Genomic DNA, 13,964 nt, shown 5'->3' with positions numbered 1-13,964 from the left:
CTAAAACACATAGCAGAAAAGGAAATAGGGCAGGGCAAGGAGGTGAAAAATAAGGCGAGAGCTTCTGTTCTAGAAATGCTGCGTATTGGGCTTTATATTTACACATAATTCCTGTTGTGTTTCTTTGTAGGTACAGAGTTAAGACTGTTGCCTGAATATAACTAACCCACAGAGATTATTGTTGTCGTTTTAGTCACTTTCTCTATACAGTGGTACATCGGGTTAAGTACTTAATTCGTTCTGGAGGTCCATTCTTAACCTGAAACTGTTCTTAACCTGAAGCACCACTTTAGCTAATGGGGCCTCCTGATGCTGCCGTGCCGCCAGAGCATGATTTCTGTTCTCATCCTGAAACAAAGTTCTTAACCTGAAGCACTGTTTCTGGGTTAGCGGAGTCTGTAACCTGAAGCATATGTAACCTGAGGTACTACTGTATAAGTCTGTACAGTATATGAAAAAATATGACCACTGGTTTGCCTTATATTGCAGCTTCTAGCTACCTTGGTGACTGGAACCATGATATGTAGATCTTTGTCATGCTGCTGTTAGTTTTTCCAAGCAGAATGGGATATATCCACCCCATATTAGCCCACAATTGAGTGATTCTGGAAGATATGGTAGTGCAAGAGGGTGCTCTTCCAGATTTCTTTGCCATGCTTCCCTGCACTGATCGTTCTCAAAAAGCATCAGTGTTTTATAGCGCAGTCAGACTTTTGGCAAATAATATTAAATTCCTGTGTCTATTCCTCACCGTCATTATTCCAGCTGGCAAACAGCCCCCTTCTACCTCTCTTCCCCTCCCCAGCACTGCACTGGTTGTTCTCAGAGTGTTGTGTTATCTCTGGGGTATTTAATTTCTGCCTTCTGCTTTTTCTCAGTGGTTATTTTCACTGGGGCTGATGTAGGCTGAAACAAACAGGCCCTGTTTACTTTCCTTCATCTGCACAGTGAAATCCAGCATGCATTGTTTTCAAGGAAAAGTCCACTTCAATTAAATGCATGTTGTGTAATCTGTTTCGCTTCTGTTAAGATGGCGATGGTCGTAATTATCCAGGGCTTTCCATGTGGAAATCATGATTAGACTGAATCATTCTGTTGCTGATGGCTTATGAGTCCGATGAGGACTCAGAGGACTGGAGAAGAATTATGGGCTATCACCGTGAAATGGGAGCATGTCTCAGTTTACCTGCTGTTAATGGGGCACCCTTCTGAATGATAACTAGGCATTATTGAGCTCATCACTTACTTTAAAAGGAGAAAATGGGGCAACAGGATATTGCCTGAGGTGCTTTATATCCACATGGGGCAGTGTGCAGGGGGTTCCTACACTTTGGATGCCTATGGTAGCTAGCAAAATAGTAGTGGACGCCAGGATATTTCACCAGTGAAAGAGTCTTGGTATCAACTAAAGGACCCCTGACCATTAGGTCCAGTCGTGACCGACTCTGTGGTTGCGGCGCTCATCTCGCTTTATTGGCCGAGGGAGCTGGCGTACAGCTTCCGGGTCATGTGGCCAGCATGACTAAGCCGCTTCTGGTGAACCAGAGCAGCGCACGGAAACGCCGTTTACCTTCCCACCAGAGTGGTACCTTTTTATCTACTTGCACTTTGATGTGCTTTCGAACTGCTAGGTTGGCAGGAGCAGGGACCGAGCAACGGGAGCTCACCCCATCGCGGGGATTCAAACCACCGACCTTCTGATTGGCAAGTCCTAGGCTCTGTGGTTTAACCCACAGCGCCACCCACGTCCCTTTGGTATCAACTTTTTGTTGTTGTTGTTTAGTCGTTTAGTCGTGTCCGACTCTTCGTGACCCCATGGACCAGAGAACGCCAGGCACCTCTGTCCTCCACTGCCTCCCGCAGTTTGGTCAAACTCATGCTGGTAACCTCGAAAACACTATCCAACCATCTCGTCGCCCCCTTCTCCTTGAGCCCTCCATCTTTCCCAACATCAGGGTCTTCTCCAGAGAGTCTTCTCTTCTCATGAGGTGGCCAAAGTACTGGAGCCTCAGCTTCACAATCTGTCCTTCCAGTGAGCACTCAGGGTTGATTTCCTTCAGTATGGAGAGGTTTGATCTTCTTGCAGTCCATGGGACTCTCAAGAGTCTCCTCCAGCACCATAATTCAAAAGCATCAATTCTTCGGCGATCAGCCTTCTTTATGGTCCAGCTCTCACTTCCATACATCACTACTGGGAAAACCATAGCTTTAACTATACGAACCTTTGTTGGCAAGGTGATGTCTCTACTTCTCAAGATGCTGTCTAGGCCTTGAAGAACTCAGAGAAGCTATGAACTATGCCGAGCAGGGCACCCAAGATGAACAGGTCATAGTGGAGAGTTTTGACCAAACGTGATCACCTGGAGGAGGAACCGGCAAGCCACTCCAGAATCCCTGCCAAGAAAACTCCATGGTATCAACTAATACACCTCTAAAATTGATCATGAAGTCAAGGATGGCTCTCTGGGTTGGAGACTGTTCTTGCAGTGACACTACGCCTTGGAAATGAAGCCTGCCTAGGTGTGAAATCATCCTCACACTGTTGTGCTGCAACTTTGGTTTCCCAAGTGCCTCCAAATCTAGTGCAACCCTGGGAAGATCCCTCCTAAGTTCCTAGGTTGAAAGGAAGGGCGTGTTTATCATATCTGCCAGAAGGTGGTAGACCCCTCTCCATGGCCAGCATAATTATGGACTCTAACTTGGAGCTTTCCCAGTCCCCCAGAACCAACTTCGTGATTCTGAGCTTGATGACCCAAGATGTCCCCTACAGCAAGTGAGGCAGCAACAACCACTAGTAATCTGGTGCGTGCGTGATAGGGTTGCCATATTTCGAAGAGCAAAAAAGAGGACACATTTGCCAACTTCTACTTTTAAACTATGGATCGCTATGCAGACTCTCATTTTACATACCCATGCAAAAGAGGACATGTCCTGAGAAAAGAATACATATGGCAACCCTAGCTGGCAGCAGAGAAGAGAAGCTAAAAGGATCTTATCCTGGGATTAAATTGACGTTCAGAACTTGATGGAATGTACATGTCCCCAAAACCTGGTGAAATAACTTGGGTGAGCTAAGCTACTGGCCCTAGCAAATACTAATGAAAATCTTGCGTACTCTCCTGAATCAGGTTCTCTTTATCTTCTGTTCAGCTTTCATAGTTGATTTTCTGTGCTTATGCAGCAGTTGTTGAATTCTGGTAGCTTTGAGCATTGCATAAACTTTTCCTTCTACCCTAATCTGGTCAAAGAGGCTTTTGAAACACCACCAACATCTATACTACTGAAGAATAAAGTATGTGGGATAAGCACCCATTCCCTGGGCAGTGCTCCTTCTCTATATCATACCATATCTGACACCTGTGTCCAGTGTAATTTTTGGCAAATACCGGTAGTTATTTCTGAAATTCTCTGGTTTCTGGAATCTATTTTTTTCTTTCAGATGGTTAGTATATGCTATGGTCAAGTACAACAACAAATCTATAGGATCATGAGTCACTCAGTTCTGATCTTGGCTTTATTTAATTGGGCCGTTCATTATTTATTTCTGCTTTGCATATCTGATAAATGGAAAGTGTACCTACTTGCAAGCTCTATGAGTTTAATTTACAGGCTTGTATCCACTTACCTAGGAGTAAACTCCATTTAACGCAATGGGAATTATTTTCGAGTAGAAATATACAGACTTGTATGTAAGTCTCGTAAAAGATGAAACTGCTTACTTGGAAGTAACCTTAGTTGAATACATGAGAGTATGCATTAGTAACCTGTTCCAGGATTTAAACCCCTTTCATAGTAAGTATTAAAAAATATAAATGCCTTGAATGTGTTATAAGTTTACAATTGCCTTGAATGTGCTATAAGCGGTAAGTATATGATATGTTTGTAAATAATCAGCATTTGCAATGAGCTCATGTAAGTGACATCTTAGGAAAATTCAAAGATAATGTAGATTTTGTAAAGTAGTTTCAACAATCTCTTTGACAGACTCCTCAGTGTTCAGTCCAGCACCCTCTTCGTCTGCTAATTTAAGTGGAATTCAAGATTTGTCTCGGAATAAGAACATAGTGAAACCACTTGCTTTGCCGGTACAACTTGTAGGAAACACATTTGCAACAGGTAACATGTCTTCCCCTGAGTTCAGGAGGGCTGATATAAAGTTATCTGTGTGAGGAAAAGGAGTCAGCTTGCATTCACCTAGATTTATAAAGTTGTATGTTAATTTTCTCAAAACATAGATCTATTAGCTATGCAATTTTCTTTCTGAAACAAGATGCAATCAAATGTTTGATATCTCTCTAAAAGGTTGCTGTTATCCACACATTATTTTCATAATAATCATACTGATGTGTGTGAGACCTTTATTTATTCTGTTTAAGTATTTGTTTACAAAAATAGTTATATACTGCATACAGATCACAGTGATTTACATTTCCTCCAAGGAGATGAAGGTTTCATATCACCCCTTTTAATCTTCATGTCCTATGATGTAGGTTGGGCTGAGATAGTGGCCGGGTTTGCACATAACACTAAGCCATGGTTAACATTAGCCAATGTTTAGAAACTTAAAAACTTAAAAACATGGTTTGTTCATGGTTAATACACCATGGCTAAGCTGCTGAACCAGAATCAGATAATCAAAATGTAGTTTAGCATGATATGTGAACCAGGTCATAGTGAATTGCCCACTGCCACTTAGTGAGCTTCATATCACAATGGGAATTTGAACCTGGGTCTTCCCAGTTCTAGTCTGTTAATCTGACTCTCATCATCAACAGATTAACAGTGCTGTGCACCAATTTATTCATTTAGTAAATAATAAATTAACTAAAACACAAAGTCAAAGCAGCATGGGCACTGCCCAAACATCTGGTTTCCACAATTGGTTTGCAGTAGTTGGTAATCAGGGACGCGGGTGGCGCTGTGGGTAAAACCTCAGTGCCTAGGACTTGCCGATCGTATGGTCGGCGGTTCGAATCCCCGCGGCGGGGTGAGCTCCCGTCTTTCGGTCCCAGCTCCTGCCCACTTAGCAGTTCGAAAGCACCCCTAAGTGCAAGTAGATAAATAGGTACCGCTTTATAGCGGGAAGGTAAACGGCGTTTCCGTGTGCTGCTCTGGTGCTGGCTCGCCAGAGTAGCTTCGTCACACTGGCCACGTGACCCGGAAGTGTCTCTGGACAGCGCTGGCCCCCGGCCTCTTAAGTCAGATGGGCGCACAACCCTAGAGTCGGACACGACTGGCCCGTATGGGCAGGGGTACCTTTACCTTTACCTTTAGTTGGTAATCAGGCTTGCTAATTCTTGTAATAGGGGACCCTTCCAGAATCCTATGACTGGAAGAATATTAGCACGTCGGGATCGCCCCTCTTTCCAAAATGTTCAGTGGTTGGAAAACCTTCTGATTTAAGGTGAAGCCATAGTTTCACATCCAACAACTGCTGTCATCCCAAAGAGGAGTGGGGAGATCAGACTCCCTCCATCAAGCCCTACTCCTACTAGAAACACGCAAGGCTACCATGGGTGTAGCCAGGATTTTTGTTGTGGGAGCAGAACCAATGTGATTGGTCAGTTAAGTACTTATATTGTTTTACTAGATCTACGGGAGGGGACAGCTGCTTTGGCTATGCCCATGCTGTTTCCCCTTCGACATACCCCCCTCCCATGATAAAAATGATGGATATAAATAATCTCACGTAGGGCTTGTGAAAATTTCTCCTCCTAGGCAACTATTAAAGGTACAGGAGCGTTGTCCTCTTTTGCATCTAGCTGCTCAGGGCACTCTGACATGAACAAAGACTGTATAGAACTGTGCTTGATGAATTTCACCCCTTCCTAGTACATAGATTTCTTTTGTGTATCCAAATTCATATCTGAGCATTTTGTCCAGGTACTTAATGTACCTTCTGGGAAAATAGTGTTTCAGTCATTAAGGCTCTAAATATAGTTGCGTTTCATAAAATGAGACTAAAACACTTTAAAAAAACCTAACAATTCTTGGGGGATCTAGTCAAGGCAAACTAAAATGATCAGATGCCTTTTTACTAGGACTGCCAACAGATTTACCTGAGAGTAAGCTCCACTGAACCGAGTGGGATTTAACTTTTAGGTAGACTTGCATAGGATTGTGCTGATCCCACTTTGTTCTTAACTTTATAGTTTATGCTAGAAAATATAGAAGCCCTACACAACGCTTCAAATGCATAGGGCGCAATTTGTGCATGCATTGCTTTTATCAGCTTATTGTAGCCTTTCTGGGTTCTTCAATATGCATGTTCATTTGCCAACAGTCACCTAATGGGTACTCTGTATTTTGTTACATTCAGCTCCCCTGTCTCTGCGTGCCACTGATGTTGCTAGTGGAAACAACCATGGAGGAAGGACTAATGTGATAAGCTCTACAGTCTCCCGACCTGTGCCTCACTCGATGTCTCCTGGCCCTAGCAATGCGGCTGGGGAGCCAGGTAAACAGCAACAACACAAAACCCTCTGAATTTGTAATTATTTCAATATAGCCTCAGTGGGTCTGCGGTTAACATTCAAATAATCAGAGTTTTGAATGAATAAGAGTGCTGCACCATATTGGAATGGAGTGCAAAAGAAACACTGTTTGGATGAAACAAGAGGCATTTCAGACATTTAGTGCCTGTAATAATGTTCTGGGCTGCCCCTCAATGCTCCCACTTACAGTGGCCACACCTCCCAGCCTTGCATGATCCAAAAAGAGGGTTGCTTTCCTTATAAGCCCAGCTGATCACTGCACTCTGCAGGAGTGGGCCTCCAAATGGTACCTGATCAGGAAGTCATTCAGCACAATACAGGAAGTGGCAACTGCCCTTTGGAATTCCCTCCTGCTAAATATTAGGCAGGCGTCGTCTCTGCTTGTCCTTTTGGTGCCTACTGAGGGCCTTCCTTTTTCAACAAGCCTTTAAAGTTCAGATCATTCCCAGTCTGCACCTGTATTGGAATTGCTTCTTAAATGTTTTTGTGTTTGTAGATGCTTTGGTTGTTTTATCACTTTGGTATGTTTTTCATGGGGGGCTGCTTTTGAGTGGGAAGGCAGGATGTAAATTTAATAAATTAATGGTGATCCTAATCCCTGATCTGCAATGCTGAGGGAGTGGTGTGGAAGTGTCCCTCCTCTGGATACTGGTGCTGTGGAAGCCCCTGCTGTACCTGCAGAAGACTTGAGCTGATTTGCATGAACCATGTTCTTTCTAGTGGTAACCAGTAAAAGACCCTGAAATGGGAGCCTTTCAGAAGCAAAGTGTGTCAGTCCAAGATCAGCTGGATTTTTAAGGCACCTCATTTTCTGAACAAGATTTGAGGTCCCTCTGCTGCGCTAGCCTACAGCTGACACAGCAAAAATTGTAAAAGGGAGCAAAAACTCTCCACTTCCTTCTTCCCTGACCAGAAATACATTCATATATGGCGGTGGTTCTGTTGCTTTGAGCAAACCCAGGTGAGAATTAGGATTGCTCTGTCTTTTCCTCTTTGCCTGATTGTGGGTTCCCCGTAACTGGAACACTTGCTCATTTCTGAGGCAATTAAAAGTGTTAAGGGATCACTGGACCTTACTGGGCAAATCACTTATTGTCAAGCTCCCGTTGCACATTTGTTTGGGTTTCTGTTTAAATTAGCGCAAGCTCTCATCTCTCTCTCTTCTTTGTTTCGTTTGTGCATTGTTTCAACCTAGCATCCATGTCCAGTTCTGGGCCCCCCAAGAAACGACACCGGGGATGGTCCCCTGGATCACCAGCCGCTCCTCCTCCGCCGCCGCCGCCGCCTCCTCCTCCTCCTCCTGGCTTAGTTGTGCCTGTTCCTGCCATTCGACCTCTTCCGAGATCAGGCAAGATCCTAAGATGTGCCTTTGTCCACACTAGATTTGTCTCACTTCTCTGCAACCAAAAGAACTAATAGCACCGTGACCCACCAAAATAACTAATAGCACTGTGACCCACCACTAAGGCTTAAACCCATCACTAAGTGTTTTCAAATGCATTTACAAATACATTATTGAGTTAGATGAGATAATTGGGTACCCCCCAATGTCCAGCTGTATGTCAGCATGCCCTCTTCTCCATGACGTGGAAAACTTTACTCCCAAATGTCAACACTTCATAATTGGCGAAGTTCAGTTGTCTTTTGCATTCAGAGTAGACCCACAGAAATCCATGGACACAATTAACTTAGCTCCATTGTGCAGTAGTAAAACTTTGCAAAGCTAAGCAGGGTCCAGTATGGTTTTAAATTGGATGGGGGACTGTGTGTTGAGATTGCTGCGTTGCAGGGGTTTGGACTAGATAACCCTCAGCGTTCCTTCCAACTCTATGATTCCATGAATTTGTTAGTTGGATGTAGCCCATTACTTTAAAATTGCATTCCTCTCTGTGTAGTTACTGCTTTACTGGGCTATCAATAAAGCTAAATGCATTTATCAGTCAAATACTCCATTTGAATCCAATGCAAAATTACATGCATATTTGCACACATCAGCTGTCTCATAGTCCTGCCTTCCAGTGTTCACTCATCCAGTGTTCACAGTGCAGTCATTCACTCATCATTTGCCACTACTTATTATTAGTACTTTGTGCATTCCTTTCTTTTGAGTTTTTCTGATCTGCAGTATATTTAAAATTATTAACCCCTATATGTATTCTGGAGCACAGTCAGATTTAACAAGAGCATTTTTGATAGCAGAACATTACAGTCACATTCTGGATGGAAATATGGGTTTAAGTTCCATGCTTCTCTTCCTAAGGGACAACGTACAAATCCATTCACAACTCAGCAGCTCCAAAAACCAGTATGCATGTGCATCTATGAAATGTGCTCCCTGTGCCATTTTTTGCTGGTAATTTTAAAGTCTGAATTTCTATAATGAAACTTCTCTTTATTAGAATATTAAAATTCAGATTGCACATAATTGACATGTACATAAAATCACATATGTATTTTTCAAACCCATGTCTTGTGGTTTGGAAATATAGTGGGTGATAATCAGTGTTAGTTGTACTCCGAATGGATCCAGTGAAGTTAAGCAACATAGCTAACTTAGGTCCATTAATTGCAATGGGTCTACTCTGAGTAGGACTTAGTTGAGTATCATGGGCACACATGGGATTTAAATTCTGCTACACAGAGAAAATGAGAAGGCATCTTTTGTGCTCAAGCCACTCCCTCATTTCTGCGGAATTACTTTGAACTATGTTGTTAATGGACAACAGTAGTCCATACTAAGAGGGTATCAATTTTAAATAATCCAGTTCCTGGTTGATTAAAAACCCTTGTATAAATCAAGGAAGATACGTGTAGCTTCAAAACAGCAACCTTGTTTTACCTTTGAGCAACTTCGAGATTATTGCAGATCATGAGGGAAGCCTTACAATTACATAAAAGATGAGGATTATATCTAGCTCTTAAAATGCATTTGGGGTCTTCTTTTACTTTAAAAAGCACCGCGGCTCCTTCATGATGAAAGCTTAATTTTAATGTTTGTGATTTCAGAAGCATGTAAACCAATGTTCAATTGGCAGACTGTGTTTAGTTCTCTAATCAGCATGTCATCGGTCATAGGTTAGCATGGACTCTCATCCTTTCTTTATGCTGACAGGTAGCCGTAAAAGGTGGCCCCAATGAACAGCACCTGGCTTTGTAAGAAGATGCATATTCCTCTTTGGCCCCTTTAGTTTCCCCCCTCACCCTTAGCTACAAACAATACAGTAACTCCTTTTTTATATATATAGAAAAAAGGTCATTTGTTTTATGGGGTGGAGTTAAGGAAGGGTATTTGGTTCTTTATTTAAATTTGTTATAGCTGCTAGAGGAAATGCAGGAGTGTTTTGAATTTTATTGTGATTAATGATCAGTGGAAATGGGAGGGGTTTTCTTCCCCCTTAAATTGTCCGTAGGGCCAAATCACAGTATGAGTCTTTTAGTAATGGGAGTTTTCTTTCCCCTTTCTGTATTTTATAGAGCCTCTTTTGTCAGTCCCAGTTCCTCAATCAATGTTAACTGGAATTTTACAGCCTCAGCCCATCCCTGCAGGGGAGACTGTAATAGTTCCTGAAAATCTGCTGAATAACTCAGGAGTCAGGCCAGTAATACTGATAGGTAAGCTCAGAATATGAAATAAAACCATCTGATGTTGTGTTTTGGGTTTGTTTTTTGTTTATTAAAAAAAAAACACTTTTGAAATCTAAATATTGCAGCTATTCATCTGTGAAACACAGTAAGAATCCAGTTCGCTCCTTTTTCTTGCTGGAGAGCAGCCAGGCCATTTCCAAACATTCCAAATGTGTCATCCCAGGGATGTTCTGTGTTAACTGAAGAATGTTTTATCATTTGAAACCCATTGCTGAAGCCTAACATGAAAGAGGCTATCTGTGCGTCATATTTGGCTCTTGAGTGAGGAACTAAAGGAAATAAGCTCTTTGCGCAGCCTGTGAGATAATTTATCCTTGACATTAGAACTGTGCTTTAATTAGCAGAGAATTTAATCATTGAAAAGCAGCATTAAGCTGCAACGTAAGAATCAAAAGAGGAACTGTCTTCAACCCAACTCTTTTTGATGCCTATATCTTCAAACCTTAATTTGCTAAATGAAAAAATAGAAAACAACTAAATGAAACAATTAATATTTTTTAAAAAGTGTACTTGTATAAAATATTCCCGCTCCCTCTTATAGGATGTGGCCTAGTTAAATGTAGATGACTGCCATTAAGAGTTTAAGTATAAGACCTTTTACATTCATGCCATACATTTAAAGCATATGGCTTCCTACAAAGAATCCTTGGAACTGCAGTTTTTAAGGGTGCTGTAAATTGTAGTTATGCGTAAGGTTAATTACGTTCCCTAGAATTCTTCAGTGGAAGCCATGTACTTTATACATTGTGCATGTGACCCTATTGGGCCCACTTTGTTGTATTATTTAATTTGGAAATGTCAACTGCAAAGTGTCTTCGGCTCACTCGCATCCCTCCCCTCCCCTCTTTACTTCAGGGGAAATGTAGTCCTTTTAAATGTGATTAGTTTAATGGCCCTGTTATTTTTCTGGTGGTGGTTTTTTCTTTCTCTTTTGCAGTTGTGAATTAGGTTGTTCAAAATTATGTCTAGGTTTCTCACTTGTTAAACATCTTAAAAGTGTGTCCATGCCAACTGTTTTTTTCTGGCATTCTGTTGCATGCATCCTGCATCACATTCCCACTGATATCCTTGATCAGAGCTCTGCTTCTGGGTTTTGCAAGCTAGAGAGGGAGCACCTCATTATAACTGATTTTCCCCTGGCAGTATGCCTGAGCAAACATTGCTTGGTCATTGCCCAAGCAAACGTCTCCCATGAAGTGGCGGGAGCTCTTCCAAGGCTAGGGTCCTTGGTTGCAAGCAGAACCTGGCTGGCAGCTTCTGTGTTTAGTCAGTTTCATTGCTAAATTGGGTGAGGGCGAAGATAAAAATTTCCTCTAGTTACTTATTTTCTTTAAGAGCCAAGTGGACAAACCAGTTGCTTGCTTCTTGCCTGTGGGGTTTCACTTTAAGACATTCAATGGCAGACACGGGCAGCCCCTGTTAGGCTGGAACACTTATTGGCAAGCCATTGATGTTGACTTGGCCCTGTAGAGTGCAAAGAGAACTATAGAAACTTGCCAACACTGGAGGAGGCTATAAGTAAGCACCTGAGGGCTGCCTAAACTTTGTCTGAAACTTGCCATTCCAGCTTTCAGCTGAGGAATGCGGTGTTTTCCTTGAGCAAAATAGTCACAACATGCGTACAGGAATAAAGGCGTACCCTATGTCAAAAATTATGGCCATTAACGGACCAAAGAAGCACACTCTGCACCAAGAAAAAAATATTCTAAAAAAGAATTAGGTGTGGCATAGGATTATAGGAAATTGTCCCACAGTGAATCAAATCATTACATCTAGCTCAGTGTTGAACATATCTGGGGATGCTGGGGATCAAATCTGGGACCTTGTACAGAGAAATCATGGGTTCTGCCACTGAGCTTGAGGCCTTCTGGGTGTGTCGTGACCCCTTAGACTGAGCTCTACTGTTAGCATGGGAAGTTTATGGAGCTAGGATTCCAGACTTGGGCATAGAAATAGTAACCAACAGAACAGTACCAATACTGCTGTTAGAATATTTTAACTCATGTTTTAAAATGAGGCAGGGATGCGGGTGGTGCTGTGGTCTAAACCACTGAGCCTCTTGGGCTTGCCGATCAGAAGTTTGAATCCCCGCGACGGGGTGAGCTCCCGTTGCTTGGTCCCTGCTCCTGCCAACCTAGCAGTTCAAAAGCACCCCAAAAAGTGCAAGTAGATAAATAGGTACCGCTCCAGCGGGAAGGAAAACGGAGTTTCCATGCGCTGCTCTGGTTCGCCAGAAGCGGCTTAGTCATGCTGGCCACATGATCCGGAAAAACGGTCTGTGTACAAACGCCGGCTCCCTCGGCCTGTAAAGTGAGATGAGCACCGCAACCCCAGAGTCGTCTGTGACTGGACTTAACTGTCAGGGGTCCCTTTCCTTTACCTTTTAAATGAGGCAAACCTTCAGTTGTGTTGGGCCTGACCAGTCTCAGTAAGGCTGAGACTGGGGTCTTCTCATCTGGGCAGCCCAGAACCTCCAGACACACTGCCCAGGCTTGCTCCCCAAGGAGATCGCTTTGGTTCTGCTAATGCCATGATTTGACTTCACCCCCAGAGGCGCATTCATTCCATTGCCTCTCATGACAGATGGATGCCAACATGTCTGAGTTTAAGGCCTTCCCTCATATTGCAGGGGTGGGAGACAGCTGCGAAAAGGTTAAACTGCACCTTCTCAAAGCTGCACTGAGGGGCTTCCTCACATATGCTGGCATATAAGGTGTAGTTTGTCCACTAGTTACAGACAGTGGTACCTCGCAAGACGAATGCCTCGCAAGACGAAAAACGCGCAAGACGAAAGGGTTTTTCGTTTATTGCGTTGCTTCACAAGACGATTTTCCCTATGGGCTTGTTTCGCAAGACGAAAACGTCTTGCGAGTTTGCTTCCTTTTTCTTAAAGCCGTTAATACCCAGCGAATCCGCGCTCCGCAAGACGAAAAAATCGCTAGACGACACAACTCCCGGAACGAATTAATTTCGTCTTGCGAGGCACTACTGTATATTCATTTTTTTCCATACTGCATTTTGGGCGACATTCCCACAACACTTCTCGAAGAATTAGGCACATGTTAAAAGGCTTAAAAATGTGGTTTCAGAAGGACTGTCAAGCACATGGGCATAGTCAAGGGTGGGCAGGGGGGCAGTTGCCCCCACAGATCAAGTAAAACAGTAGAAATACTTAACTAACTTGACCAATCACATCAGTTCTGCCCCCTCTATAACAAAAATCCTGGCCCTCTCTAACAAAAATACTGGCTACGCCTATGGTTAAGCACATTTTGTTTTGGGGCAAAATAATGATATGTGTCTCTCTTCCTGCGAGAAGTAGAGTGCTGTTGCTCTACTGGGTGTACCATGACATCTGATTGCCCAGTGGGGGGGGGGAGAGTGGATTAAATAGGCCTTTGGCTTATTCAGTAGGACACTGCATTCATTCTGCATATCCTAAGGGCTAAACTTCATATTACATTAGCTACATAGCTCCGCCTTTAAGTACAGGGTTGTTGTTTTTTACAAATTGCTAGCATGGGGCCCTTGATCTGAATTGGGACCTTCACATGCAGAGTAAGAGTGAACCCTTACTTCTTGCTGTAGACCCAATCCAAATCGGACTCGATGCCTGAAATTTGCATTGGGGGGAGGGAACCCAGTCACCTTGATGGAAGCACTCCCCCCCCCCCCCATGCTAACCACAGACGTAAAAAGCCCCTAACTCCCGCACTGGCAAGTTGTGTTTAAAAAACCCAAAAACCTCCCACACTTTATGACTTATCTTACTTTAAAAAAATGTGGAGTTTGGCCCTGAGATGCAAGGATTCAAAGACTTTTCTT

The 13,964-nt window shown here is 43.1% G+C and overlaps 1 protein-coding gene across 2 annotated transcripts in view; it reads left to right on the top strand.

Annotated features, from left to right (window-relative positions):
* Positions 1 to 13,964, top strand: part of GREB1L (GREB1 like retinoic acid receptor coactivator) — a 155,461-nt gene that overhangs the window by 102,290 nt on the left and 39,207 nt on the right. For both annotated transcript variants that reach the window (XM_081917987.1, XM_081917988.1), the window contains 4 exons: positions 3,985 to 4,116; positions 6,320 to 6,457; positions 7,690 to 7,842; positions 9,969 to 10,106. In XM_081917987.1, coding sequence (XP_081774113.1) covers positions 3,985 to 4,116; positions 6,320 to 6,457; positions 7,690 to 7,842; positions 9,969 to 10,106 — 561 coding nt within the window. The remainder of the gene's footprint in view (positions 1 to 3,984; positions 4,117 to 6,319; positions 6,458 to 7,689; positions 7,843 to 9,968; positions 10,107 to 13,964) is intronic.

Source organism: Podarcis melisellensis (genome assembly GCF_964234715.1).
Source record: "Podarcis melisellensis genome assembly, chromosome: 7".
NCBI lineage: Eukaryota > Metazoa > Chordata > Lepidosauria > Squamata > Lacertidae > Podarcis > Podarcis melisellensis.
This window is presented reverse-complemented; position numbering and strand designations above follow the sequence as displayed.